This window comes from Pelodiscus sinensis, chromosome 10 (assembly GCF_052426305.1).
Source record: "Pelodiscus sinensis isolate ZL-2025 chromosome 10, ASM5242630v1, whole genome shotgun sequence".
Classification (NCBI taxonomy): domain Eukaryota; kingdom Metazoa; phylum Chordata; order Testudines; family Trionychidae; genus Pelodiscus; species Pelodiscus sinensis.
Window position 1 is genome coordinate 19,201,438 of NC_143061.1, and position 13,849 is coordinate 19,215,286.

The following is a 13,849-nucleotide window of genomic DNA, read 5'->3' on the forward strand; positions in this document are numbered from 1 at the left end:
AGCCATGTTGCTGGCTTCAGCTCCCTGACAGGTAAAAAAAAACCAGTGTCACAGTAAAATTTCAAGATATAGCATGGTTGTCAATTCAGCCAGTAAGCCTAGAGGTCATGGCCTCTGTCAATTCAATGTATTAGGGTTCAGATGGATCAGCTTTTTTACCAGTAATCTCATAGTCCTGCCTGTTCCAAGGCGAGACTTTGGTGAATCTCAGATGGGTAGGAGGACCCAGGCACTCTCACTTCTCCAGATCCCAGCTAAGGGCCCTCGCAGTGTGACAGAAAGGCTGACCTATGCTTAGACCACCTTCTCTTCACTTTCCCATGGGCCACTTCCTTACCTTACCTATGTCTTAATTCGGGACATGGCTATTGTTTGATTATAGTCCTTTGCTCCAAACCCTAAGTCTTAGGACTGATGGAGGCAATCCGTACTTTGGCCTGCATCTTGGCTGATGTCTCAAAGGAGTGGTGGAAAGACTTATTACAAAACTGTCTCAGTAAGAGTTCCTTCTCCTCCTGGAAATAACTTCTCTCCTCCTCTCACCATGGTTGCTGGAGCTCTTTTTATACTGCTCCCTTCCACAGACAAATGCTCAGCAGTGCCTGAGGGGCAGCACTTTCCTGGCCCCGTACTGCTCCAGCCTCTGCCCTGCCTCTGCCTTTGTGAGGGGTTTGTAAACATTGTGGCTGCGTCTAGATTGGCATGATTTTCCGGAAATGCTTTTAACGGAAAAGTTTTCAGTTAAAAGCATTTTTGGAACAGAGCATCTAGATTGGCACAGACGCTTTTCTGCAAAAGCACTTTTTGTGGAAAAGCGTCCGTGCCAATCTAGACGCACTTTTCCGCAAAAAAGCCCCGATCGCCATTTTCGCGAACGGGGCTTTTTTGCGGAAACAAATCTGAGCGGTCTACACTGGCCCTTTTGCGCAAAAGCTTTGCGCAAAAGGGACTTTTGCCTGAACGGGAGCAGAATAGTATTTCCGCAAGAAGCACTGATTTCTTACAGTAGGAAGTCAGTGCTTTTGCAGAAATTCAAGTGGCCAGTGTAGACAGCTGGCAAGTTTTTCCGGAAAAGCGGCTGATTTTCTGGAAAAACTGGCCAGTCTAGAAACAGCGCATCATATGAGAGTTGACAGTACTGCTGATATCAATTAACATTCATTTAACTGAGAGCAGAATCTGACCTCCGGTACCTCTCAAGTCTGATGACTATTAAATATCAACATTATTTAACTTTTGATCACTTCAGCAGAAATATTTACTTAGTATGTAGAGATATGGTGGTTAGATGTAGGTAAGGATCAATATAAGAGGACTGGACAAAGCAGGTGGTCTTCCACGTGGTTAACATAAATTTTAAAACAACACTGTTATAAGCAGTGAAGAACGTAGTGTTCTCATTTCTTTTCCTGTCTCTAAATCATGGAATCATAGAAGATTAGTATTGGAAGAAACCTCAGAACATCATCTAGTCCTACCCCCTGCTCAATGCAGGATCAACCTGAATGAAATCAAATGCCTGATCTCTGAGCTCTGTAACTTTTTCTTACAAGAGCAAGGGGTCAGAGAATAGATACCACTGGGTTCTGTGTCCAGAACAGAATAAAAAGCTGAATTTTTGGTAGTCCTAAACATGGTTTACATTCTCTGTCTCCTTCCCCATGAAGGTGGAGATGTGTGCAACATTTAACTTTGCTGACTAAAATATTAGTTACTACCTAAGCACCATATTTTTCTCTCAGTCACTTTGCAAATCTGGTGATATACAATTGGGATTTCTACTATGTGGCTTGAGAGTACATTGCCTTAGCTTTGTAGCCCTGACATAAGGGTATTAATTAAAAATATAATTTAGCCATTTCTGCAGAAGGAGCTTGGCACCCCTATTCTAATGATTTTGGAGGAAAGTTTGTTCCTTGAGGCTAATATACTTATTTAAAAGTTGGACATGACAGAATTCATGAGTATCTTTTAGATAAGCTTTATGTCTGAAACTATTGTTTAAAGTGATGTGAAATCAGTTTTATTTTAAGGACGTTTTATTTTTAAATAGTAATAGACCCCATAATCCTATAAGTGTTAGGTTCTAGCAGAAGTTTTAAGTCAGCTTCTTGAATTAATATTTTAGCTTTAGTTCTTCTTGCACTATTTTTCTCGTTTTTTTCCCCGCCTGCTCATGATAACTGATTCTGCTAAATTGAGATCCTTTAAACCCCTTCCAAATAAACACAACTAGAACACTTATTTTCCAGAAATATTCAAAGGTAAGACCATGTTCCTCCCTTTCCTATGCCTGGGATTCAATTGAACAATAACAGTTTTTATTTTAACCTTTAGTTAGTGTAAATTCCTTAGCACTTAAACATTTCATAAGCTCCATGAATCAAAGGAACTAAAGAAACATGTGACATTGATGCAATGGGAAATCATGACATTTAAAATAAACATGTTTGCTTTATTTCATTACCCCATGGCAGCAGTTTTTTTTTTTTTTTTTGTATTACAGAGCCAATGATGGCAATCAGCCCACAATACTATGTGTGTGTGGATGGGGGATGCCAGAGGAAAATTCTTCTTTTTTTAGCTATAACTTTTAACAATCAGTGTTTAATGAAAATCTCTTCTGTTTTACGATCTCTGCTGAAATTAAAATGTCAAAACTAAGATACTCCTTTAAATTAAGAATTAATGTGAGTGACAACTCATTTATAGGAGATGGTAATGGCTGCTATAAAAGAGGAAAAATTACCATTATTTTTAACAATTACACAATCAGTAGTTTTTGTTAAGGCAACTTTGGAAATGAGTTACAAGAAATCTCTCATAATGATAGGCGTTTAAAGACCAATAATAGCCTGATACAGCCTATTTAGATTAAACATGAATGGGCCAAATTCTGTAAAACAGTATAGTTATTTTCGAATATCTGGATCAATTCCCTGTCTTCTGATGCAATCACCCCCTTTCTTGGAGGCTGCTGCACTTTCCCGCCCACATACAACTTGTCTGAACACTCATCCCAGAGAAATGATGAGAGAGAGAATAAATCACACATGACAGAGGTTAATCACATTGCTTAATACTCTAAAGAAATGTGTTCAGCTATTACAGTGATATTGAGTGATAGGAATATAACAGTAGCTATCACAGTTAGTGAATTACAATTCCAGTCATGTGAGAGGAGTATTAACCTTCAGTAACTGTGAACCATGTCAGATGTCAGCAAATTAAGTTCAAACTTGTGCAAGTTCATATAGCACTGGTTAAAAAAATAAGCTTCAAGGTCTCCTATAAATAGTGATATCCAGGGACTTCTGGAAGAGTTATTTGAACATATAAACAGGCCCACTGATGCGGAGTGGGAAAAGTAAACAGGGCAGCTGCCCTGGGGCCTGGTGATTCAAAAGGGCCCAAAGCTCCCAAATGCTTCTCCTGCTATGGCAGTGGCATCCGGAGACCTGAGCCCTTTAAAGCACCACTGGAGCACCATGTGACCTACTCCAGGTGGCTCTCAGGGCTGGGGGGAGGACAGAGTGGTGTGCTCTGGATGATGTTAGGGATTGACTGCCCGGCCCTGCCAGTTCTGCCAAAGATCCCACTCCTTCCAGGAGGACGAAGCCAGCCCCCCCTTTTGGGCTATCTGCTCCCCTGTATATAAATGAGTCTCTCAGGTATTGCTATTTAAAAACAAAATTAGATAAACTCAAATGTTCAAAAAACCCATGCCCAACCTTGTAGCAGCTTGAGAGAGCAACTCTAGATAGCTGGCCAATAGGAAAAGCCATAGTTATATAGTGAAGATAAAAAAAAAAACTATTGGACAATAGAAGAAGGAACACACAGCAGTTTACGGATACAGAATATCATATATATAGTAGCCCAATGTCTGAGACTCTGTAATGCTGTAGCGTTACGGTCTTGCCTCTGGGGAGTGCTGTTGCCTCCCACCGTTGCACTCGGCTGACTTCTGCGCTGCTCAGCCAGGTGGCCGCAGGGGAACAAGCAGTGCAAGCAACTGTTTGGGCTCTGCAGTCACCCGAGTGAGAGGCAGGAGAGGGAGGAGAAGAGAAAGAGAGAGATGGAGAGAGAGGCAGGAGGCAGAGGAGAGCTGAGAGAGAGGGGGGGAGGCAATAGGAGGAGGAAAGAGAGAGAGAGAGAGAGAGAGAGAGAGATGGAGCAAGAGACCGGAGGCTTAGGAGTGAAGACTGACATGGAGGAGAGACCTGAAAATCTGCTAATTGGCTAGTTATATCAGAATACTGCATGGCAACAAAAATGCTAAATATAGACTGTCTGACTTTGCAATGAGAAGAGATGTCCTTTTCTGGCCTTATATGAATGCTGTCATCCAAGGTAAATTATCTACATTGAAAATCTTCAATGACTTTACATGCAAAAGAACCAGTGAAGCTACATGGAATTTTTGATACCCTCCAGGACCATGGTGGACAAAAATCTCTTCTAATTAAATCGAAAGATTACCTCTTATTAATTGACTGCTCTCTAGGTCTTTAAAAAGTTTGAGCACACAGCACACTGCATAATCATTTAATAATGCTCTATAAATGTCAGGGAAGCATGGTTTACCATGGATGACAATGAATGTCTTTTCAGTAGCCTCTGTGGAGGAGATGAAGAGGCAGCTCTGTGAAAGGATTCTAATGAAGACTTTCTCCCTCCAGAGTATCCATTTTGAATCTGACACTTTTTCTGATTAGTGAATTCACTGCAAAAAGAAACTTCCAGTAGGGGAGAAAAACTGGATTTTACTATGTATAATACTAGAGTCAAACTGAAGTGGCCTTTGGCAACAGCAGGAACTCAGAAAGAGGTCACATCACAAAGGGATTAATTCCTGAGGCAAAGTAAAAAGTCTTTAATAATGATAATCTACCCCAGAGAGGGTTTGGAGAACAATTCTCTAGGGTTTGCAGTCTAAGTTACTGGAGCTGTCATCGAGGAACAGGGAGAGAAATGAGGCACAGGAGGGCATACATTGCAAAAATGCCTAACCCATCGGTAAAGATAAGATTTGTCTCAAGAAGCTTATGGAAGTCATGGATGTTGTGACTTTCAGAGGCCTCCATGACATTTTCTGCTTCAGCCCTGTGTCCTGGGGCAGGAGGACCCTGCTGCTCCTAGCTGCCAGCCCCAGAATTCTGAGCTGTCACAGGTGGCAGGAACACCTAGTCTCAGGACTCAAGCTACCATGGGAAACAAGGGTTAGCCCCCTCTCTTAGCTTTAGTAAAGGTCACACACAGGTCATAGGCTTCCATGAATTTATTTATTGCTTGTGCCCTGTCTGTGACTTTTACTAAAAATAACAATGACAAAATCTTAAACTTGCCCTGGGGTTAGCCTGGAAGAAACTCTTTACACCAAAGCAGTAATATTTCTTTAACAGTCTAAGGTAACTTAATGTGCTGGTTTAATTAATCTTTCCAAAGTGCAAAGCTACAGTGATTTATTGATACAAAGAACTTGACATGTACTGAAGTATTGTTAAGATTTATGTTCATAGTGCATAAACTTTCAATCAGATGATGAATAGCAACTAAAATCACACTGCAAAACCTACCTGCTGCACCAGATCTAGTCAGGATCCACCTTTCTGTCAAGTTTTACAAAGATGATCTTTTTTTAAAACAAAGATTGTTCAACAATAAGACTGCTGTGGATTAATTTATCTCAGAGCACAAATATAAAGATTTCCTATTAAAACTTCTGAAGAGAAACAAACCAAAAACTTTACAGAGGATTCAAAAGGCACAAAAAACAAAACTGACTGATCATCAGTTATAGTGACTGATCATCTACTTTGTGGGAAACAATAGACCCTTTTAGGATAGAAACTTTAATATGGACTCTCTATCATAGTGTTCATAATAAAATCTCTGGTACATAGGGAAAAAAGTAGCCACAGTAACAGAACAACTGTGACATGCAATTATATTGAACATGCAAAGAAGGTATGATACAAAATTATGTATCTTAAGTACTGTGAGCCATACAATTGTAGCTTGGATATAAATGAAATTTTATATGTATGGAATAAGATTTCTTCTTCATATAAATAATGAGGGCTGGAAGGGTCAATTTGGCCAGATAAGGGACAGAAATGTCATGTTGTTTGTGTCATTACATTTAACTGACATATTTTCTACAGACAAGGAACATTCAGAATAGAGTAAAAAAAGTTATTGTTTGAAATCCACAATAATGCTTACAAGTAAACACATAAATACACTTTCAATTTCTAGGTTCAATTGTGTTTATGGGAAGACTGGCAAATCCTGAAATTGAAAATACAAGGAGAAGAGATATGGAGTCACTATAATCACAATAAAGATGGAAAAAATGTAATTTTCTAAAATTAAAGTTTGATCATTTTTACAGCCGAACTTGCTGTTTCCCACCCTTTTTATTCTTTCAACACTAGAGCATTAAGGAATTTGAAGTTTCAAAATAAAAATTGTGTCTGCTTAGTAGCTGATTTTCTGTCTTCACAATGACTGAATGATTTTGTGTTCATTGCAGAGTCTAACCAACAACAAGATTTCTTTAAAATATGTGTATATCAAAGCATTTTTAATCCAGTCACTTATCAGCATGTATCTAAGGGTGTGTCTAGACTACAGGGTTTTGTTGACAAAACTATACCTGCGTCTACACTACCGCTGAGTTCTGTCGACATAACGTCGACAGAACTCAGCAGTTTTGTCGACGCTGGTAAACCTCATTTTACGAGGCATAACGTCTTTTGTCGACAGAGTTCTGTCAACAGAAGGTGTTATTGCATCTAGGGTTGTGTCTAGACTACAGGGTTTTGCCAACAAAGCAGCTTGCTTTGTCAACAGAACTGAATGTAGTCTAGACGCTCTTTGTCGACAGAAGCTTTGTCGACAGTATCTGTCGACAAAACTACTGTCGACAAAAGCCTGTAGTCTAGACGTACCCTAATTCTCTCTGTTCTCAGCTTCTTGGAATGTGAAGTAGTCTGATTTTATACTCTGACGGAACGATCTTATATTAATTTTCAGATGATGCTCTCTCCACTTTTGTTGTATTTTGAGAACCAATGTTTTCACGTGATTGTTACCCTAGCATGGTAACAGAGATTATTTCCATTCCATTATAGGACAAAAGAGGACTCTAGAGGTGTTAGTGATACAATAGAAGTTTCTGGTGGTTTTTTTTACAATTTCTTTCATTTTAATCTCTGAAATTCTCTCTTTTGTTATTGGAGACTCTATCTTGTGCCTTCCAGGTAGTAATATTATACTAATGATCTAATAGATTACTGAGTCTTCACTGCCAAAAAGTGGCGTGTTTTGCCATGAGATAACTAATGACAGTTACCTATTATGCTATAAAATGTTAGTGGCGATGACTCGAGTGTTTTTCTTAGATGTAACTGGTGTGGGGTAGTATAATGTTGATCTCATGTAGACACAGTGAGGTAATATCTGTGCCTTGTCTCCACTAAGATTTTTACAGTGAGAATGCCAACTTTCTATAAAAATATCCACCATTTTTAGCAGTGAAGACATAACCGTAAGTTTCCAAACCATGAACAACTCATGAGTACACTTGCTGATGATCTGCAGATAGGCAGGGCCACGTTGTTCATTTTTTTTCTAGTTAGGGCCAGATTAACTTTTCTGGGGGCTCTAGGCCTTTAGATTTTATGGGGCCTCATAGTGCTCTGGGATGGGGCCAAAAAAGAGGCATTCAGAATGAGGGAAGGGGTCACAGATTGAGACAGGAGGGGCAGTGAGGGTTCTGACTAGAGTTGCAGGCTCTGGGGTAAGGGCTGGTGATGAGGTGTTTGGAGTACAGGAAGTGGACCAAAACTGAGGCCAAGAGGTTTGGAATGTAGGAGGGGGCTCAGGAAAAGACACTGTGGTTGGGATATGTGGACTGGATGGAAGTTAGGGTGCTAGGACTTAGGCCTGGAGATCTTTTAGTCCCTGGGCTGCAACCCCTAACCCTCTAATTTTAATCCAGCCCTGTTTCCAATTGACAAACACAGAACAGAGGGATGAGGAAGACGGAATGAAGAACAAAAGCAGACAGACTGAGAATTTCTTTTCAAAAGGATAAGTAATCCCATACCAACATACCCAAGTTTCATTCATGGAAAAATGTTAGGAAACCTTTTCTACCACAAACAGAAGGGGAAGCAATTTGTGTGATCATGAAAGAACAGGAGTTGGTCAATGAGAGCCTTTTCTATTAAGATTTAAAAAGATGGACAAGCCATTTTCTAACAGGTCTTGTCTGAATGGCCAAATATTAGGTTATGTGGCCTAGTTCGCATCCTTCACCCCAATGCTACAACAGCTTCCAGGTGGTCCTAATGTAGTGTCTACTGCTGTGGCACTGGTGAAGTCCAGAATCTGAAAATATTCATGTTTGTTTATTATTTTGGGTGGGAGAGCACTGGTGTCTCCATGCCCAAGTCCACCAGTATGGGTGGAGAAAGGGCTTCACCACCCCCCAGGGGCTGGTGCAGCTGTTTGCAATATGGGTAGGAGTGTGCCCCAGAGTGAGAGCCGGATTCCCTGTCCTTGCTCCTGACTTGATCCAAGATGCAGGGGTGGTGTCCTTGTCCTTGCTCCTGACTTGATCCAAGATGCAGGGGTGGTGTCCCCTCTGGGCCAGAACCTCGGCCATCCAGCTGTAGATGTCAGCATTTCACTCCAGGGCTGTGTCCAGACTCAGGGGTTTTTTCGAAAAAAGTAGCCTTTTTTCAAAAAAACTTCACCTGCGTCCAGACTCAAGCCGCGTTCTTTCAAAATTAAATCGAAAGAACGTGGCTTTTCTTTCGATGGCGGTAAACCTAATTCTACGAGGAAGAACGCCTTCTTTCAAAAGTTCCTCTTTCGAAAGAAGGCGTTTTTGAATGTAAATAGGGCTTCCTCGAAAGAGAGCATCCAGACTCGCTGGGTGCTTTCTTTCGAAAAAGTAAGCCGCTTTTTCGAAAGTTCCGCGTGTAGTCTAGACGCGCTCTTTCGAAAGAGGCTTGCAGTCTAGACATAGCCCAGGAGTGGAGATCCTGCATTATTTCCTCCCCCCCACACACAGTTCCAGGAGGACCACCCCGGACCAGGAAGGTACCCAGCATTGGTGCCCCTGGGTGTGTCCTCAGAGACCTGGTGCTGCTCCCTGTGCAAGCCAGGGGAGTTTTGGGGGGCTTGCGACTGTACCATAGGTCAGCAGGCCTTTAGCGGGCAGAGCCATGTGGACAGGGTGCTGCTGCCATGCCAGCTTCCTGCCATAAGACTAGTCCAGGGTGCCTAAGAGCTATAGACAGGAACTATACAGCTGTGATTAGTGTGGATGGAGTGTCCACCAGGGCACCTGTGCTTTTTCCTGGAGGCCTCTTCTTTCAAAAAAACTCACTTTTCTGCATCCACACATGCCTTTTTCCAAAAGAACTCTTTCAGAAAAGGCGTTCTTCCTCATAGAACGAGGTTTACCAATGTCGGAAAACCCCCTGCATTTTTTTGATTTTCTTTTGAAAGAACACAATAGCAGTGTGGGTGTAAGTGAATTTTTTTCCAGAAAAATGGCCAGTCACATCTCCATCACCAGCCGGTCCCACCAGTTCGAACTGGTGTCCAGCGTCCAGAATCGTCTCTTGACCATGGGGTGCAGTAGCAAAGGCATTGCTCCTGCATCCAGGCAGAGGGACTCACAGATGAGCTCTGAGTCGAGCTGGGGCAGGGTCGTTAAGACTGTCTGCTGAAGACAGGGCCGAATGGTGGAAAAGCCTCTTCCGGGAAAAAAAATGGAAGAAGGTATGCAAATGTGAGAGCTATTTGCATACCTCTTCTGAAACCTCCCTCCACATTGTAGGCACATCTTGTAGGGTTCTTTGCACTGGTTCTCCACTCAAGAGAATTCAGTTCAATGTGTCTCTCCTCATATTCAAAGGCCTACAAAGTTTGGGCCTAATAGAGTTCCTTTCCTTCTGTGACAATGGCTGACATGGACAACTATGTCCCACTAGAAGCATAAAGCTATCAACCAGGAAGAGGACATTGAACGTTCACAGATCCTGACTATGGATGCTTCTCTAGGAAGAAATAAGAATGACTACAGGGCCTTATTGCTTTTTCAGCATTCATCTTTTTGACTTGGCTTTCTTTCTACCCCCCTCCTCGTGACCCTACAAGTTATCTCCTACACGCTGGGATGAAAAAAAAGAATGATACACTGTTGTTCTGTTGTTAACTATTTGGAATCTACTCCTATAGAATAGTTACGAGGGCTACCTATATAGTAGATAAATGGATAGATAGAGAGACAGAGGACAGCAGCTGCAGTCTGTTTATATGTAACAATCAAATAGCAATTAAGTGGTTAAAACTTAATTATTTCTTGAGTCATTTTGTTATATTTATATCTTACTTTGTCTTTTAATGCAATCTACTGTTTTTATTCAGATCTGTTATTTTCTTAAGTCTTTGTCACTAAATCTGTCTTAATCTTTGTAGATAAATCTTATGGTTTGTGATATTTTTCTTTACGGCTTCAGATGTTTTCAATTTTTTCATTTCATCACATTTAAATAGCTCAGACAATTTCAAGACATTCATAAATGGATATAATTAAAATTAGATCCTAATAAGTGGTAAGGAAAAAAATCTTGTCTTCCTACCATGACAGTGAAAACTCATGGCAAGCCTCAATGGATTAAGACAAGTTATTTTTTTCTTATCCCTGCAAAATGAACTGTCGCAGAAGCTGTGTTCACTAGAAGTACTAAAGATAATCCCTTCCATTTGTTATTGGAAAGTGCTCTCCTTTGTAAGTATCAGCCTGCTTTACTGGCAGCCATGTAGGCTACAGATTAGAAAGCAGAGCTACACTTTATAGTAAAATCCGCAAGTCAGCACAAAGCCAAACTTTGACTTGAATTGCCATCCTTTTGTGTGAATGAGAATAGCAATAACGTTTTATCTTCCTGGCCATTTGCAATCAATAATTAATTACATAGTCCTCACAACATCCCTGCAAGATGCAAATTTTCTCTATATTGTTCAGGGAAACTGAGGCAGAGTGTCACCACGGCATGGGGAGTCACTCGTCAGTGCACCCTCATCCTCAGCCAGATGTAACTCTCAGTAAGCAGGCAGAACAGAAGGTTTAGTGGTTCACAGGGACACAGCATAGATCAGACTTGTTAGCACATGAACCAGGAGCAATCAGTCAACCCATCATGGGGAGAAGAGGCCTGGGCCCTGTTCCCCCATTCTGCTCCTGGTCAACCCCCCATCCCCCTTTCAGACTCAGGCTGATGGGCTTCATTCTCTTTCAGTGAGTCACACCTGCAATTCCCATCCCCCTCTAGACAGCAGAGCAGTGCCCAGGGAAACTGAGATATACACAGGGGGCCACCACAGGACGGTAGAAATCACCCGCAACACAGCAAAGCAAACAGAGTGAACACAATCCCCACTTTGTCACACAGATGTGAAGAACTTATTGGTGTAACAGGTGAGGGCATGTACACATGTGCTTAGCAGGGATTGACTTCTGAATTTTTAATTAAAACAGATGTCCAAGGACTCTGGGTGGGAGTTTCCGAAGAGTACATACTGTTGAAATTGGTGAACATCAGAATTTATCTTTAAAATGTGTGGACAACTACTGGAGAGTGTCTTTAAGTTTTGACAATGCTGCTAAACCTGTAAATGGGGCATGAATGAAGGGGAGGGAGGTGTGCCATTCAGTGACAAATTTGTTACAGTATTTTAGTGTATCTGGTATGGAGTGTGAGCTGCTGCCTGTTGACCACGATGGTAACTGTAGCTCAGTAGGCAATCAGAATGGTTTATCACAGCCGTTGCTGGGGTTCTTTGCAAGTTTTCACCTCTTTCTAGCTAAGAAGATACTTCTGTCCAATGTTCCTTGACTTTTTTTTTTAATAAACATGGAGATTCAGGAAGGACATCTTCCCTGTGAGCTTGAACACCTCTCCCCTAGCACACATAGGGTATGTCTACACTTGCAGCCTAATTCAAAATAGGGCTGCAAATGTAGGCATCCAAAATTGCAAATCAAGCCCGGGATTTAAATATCCCGTGCTTGATTTGCATCTTCCCGGCCGGGCGCCATTTTTAAAATTGACAAGGCTGGACTAACTGCCTGCGTCTACAAGCGGCCGTGAAATGGCCGTTCAAAATAAAGCCCCATTTGAACTACCTGTTATTCCTCCTGCAAGTGTAGACATACCCATAGGAACTGGAACAAAATGCACACTTAATTTTAAAAAGAGAAAGTAGGTGAGATAATCTTTTTTTTTTTTTTCGATCAACTGCTTTCGGTGAGAGAGAGAAGCTTTCATCTCATCCGTCTTCTTTCTCTAAGAGTATGTCTACACTAGCCCCCTAGTTCGAACTAGGGAGGCTAATGTAGGCATTTGAAATTGCAAATGAAGCCTGGGATTTAAATATCCCGGGCTTTATTTGCATGTTCCCGTCCGGTTGCCATTTTTAAATCCCACTAGTCTGAACTAACTGCTTGTGGCTACACGCGGCAGTCAAACGTTAATTCGAACTAAGTCTTTAGTTCGAATTAACTGTTACTCCTCGTGGAATGGCAGGAGAGGGGAGAAGAGAGGGTGGGAGAGGGGAGGGGGAAACTTGGGAGGAGGGAGCTGGAAGGGGGAAGCCAGAGGAAAAAGAGGAAGAGGAAGCTCAGGGCTCAGACTTGGGGGTCTCTCTGGATCAACTTGATTTTCATGGAAATCTGCTCCTGGGTTCGCACATGGCCTCTGGTGGCCAGGCTGGCAGCTATCCTGCCATAGACAGCTGCGTTCCTACATCTAGTGTGGAGATCATGAATGTTGGGGGCATCCCCTCCAAACCTGAATAAGGTCCATGATCTCCACCCTGGACCAGGAAAGTGCCCACCTTCTCCAGGCCCTGGCAGACTCCTGGGAGCTGGCAGACTGCTCCTGGGGAGCAGTGGAAGGCTGGCTTGCTGGCTCATGTTTTGGGGCCACTGGTCAGCGGCAGTGACTGCTGGCTCTGGGCTGGCAGGCTTGAAGCTGGCACAGGCACTGTGGCCAGAGTCTACCCCTTTAAGGGCTCCGGGGAGGGAGAGGAGGGAGAGAAGTATTCTTGGTTGAGGCTGGAGTGGCCACCAGGTCACCCTGGGAAGGCTGGAGGCCCCCATTTCAAAATAAATGTCTACACAGCACTTATTTCAAAATAGCTATTTCGAATTTAGTGTTATTCCTCGTAGAATGAGGTTTACCAAATTCGAAATAAGCACTCCACTATTTCAAATGTATTTTGAAATAGTGGTTTGGCTGTGTAGATGCTAGGAAAGTTATTTTGAAATAAGAGCTTTTATTTCGCAATAACTTTGCCTTGTAGGCATACCCTCGTAAATTAGTAAGGTATGATTTCCCTTTACAGAATCCATGTTGACTTTCCCTCAACAAATTATGTTCATCTGTGTGTCTGACAATTACATTCTTTACTATAATTTCAACTAATTTGTCTGGTACTGACATCAGACTTACTGGTCTGTAATTGTCAGGATCATCTCTAGAGCCCTTTTTAAATATTGGTGTCACATTAGCTGTCTTCCGATCATTAGGTATAGAAGCTGATTTAAAGGATTTAAAGGATAGGTTACAAACCACAGTAGATAATAGTTCCACAATTTCACATTTGAGTTCTTTCAGAACTCTTGGGTGAATGCCATCTGGTCTCAGTGACTTGTTACTGTTAAGTTTATCAATTTATTCCAAAACCTCCTCTAATGACACCTCACTCTGGGAAAGTTCCTCAGATTTGTCACCTAAAAGAATGGCTCAGGTTTGGGAAT

At 41.9% G+C, this 13,849-nt stretch overlaps 1 protein-coding gene across 1 annotated transcript in view; it reads left to right on the plus strand.

Moving 5' to 3' along the window:
- Nucleotides 1-6,472, plus strand: part of SERPINI2 (serpin family I member 2) — a 31,234-nt gene extending 24,762 nt beyond the window's left edge. The window contains exon 9 of the mRNA XM_006127777.5: nt 6,262-6,472. Coding sequence (XP_006127839.1) covers nt 6,262-6,338 — 77 coding nt within the window. The 3' untranslated portion in view covers nt 6,339-6,472. The remainder of the gene's footprint in view (nt 1-6,261) is intronic.
- The last annotated feature ends 7,377 nt before the right edge of the window (nt 6,473-13,849 follow it).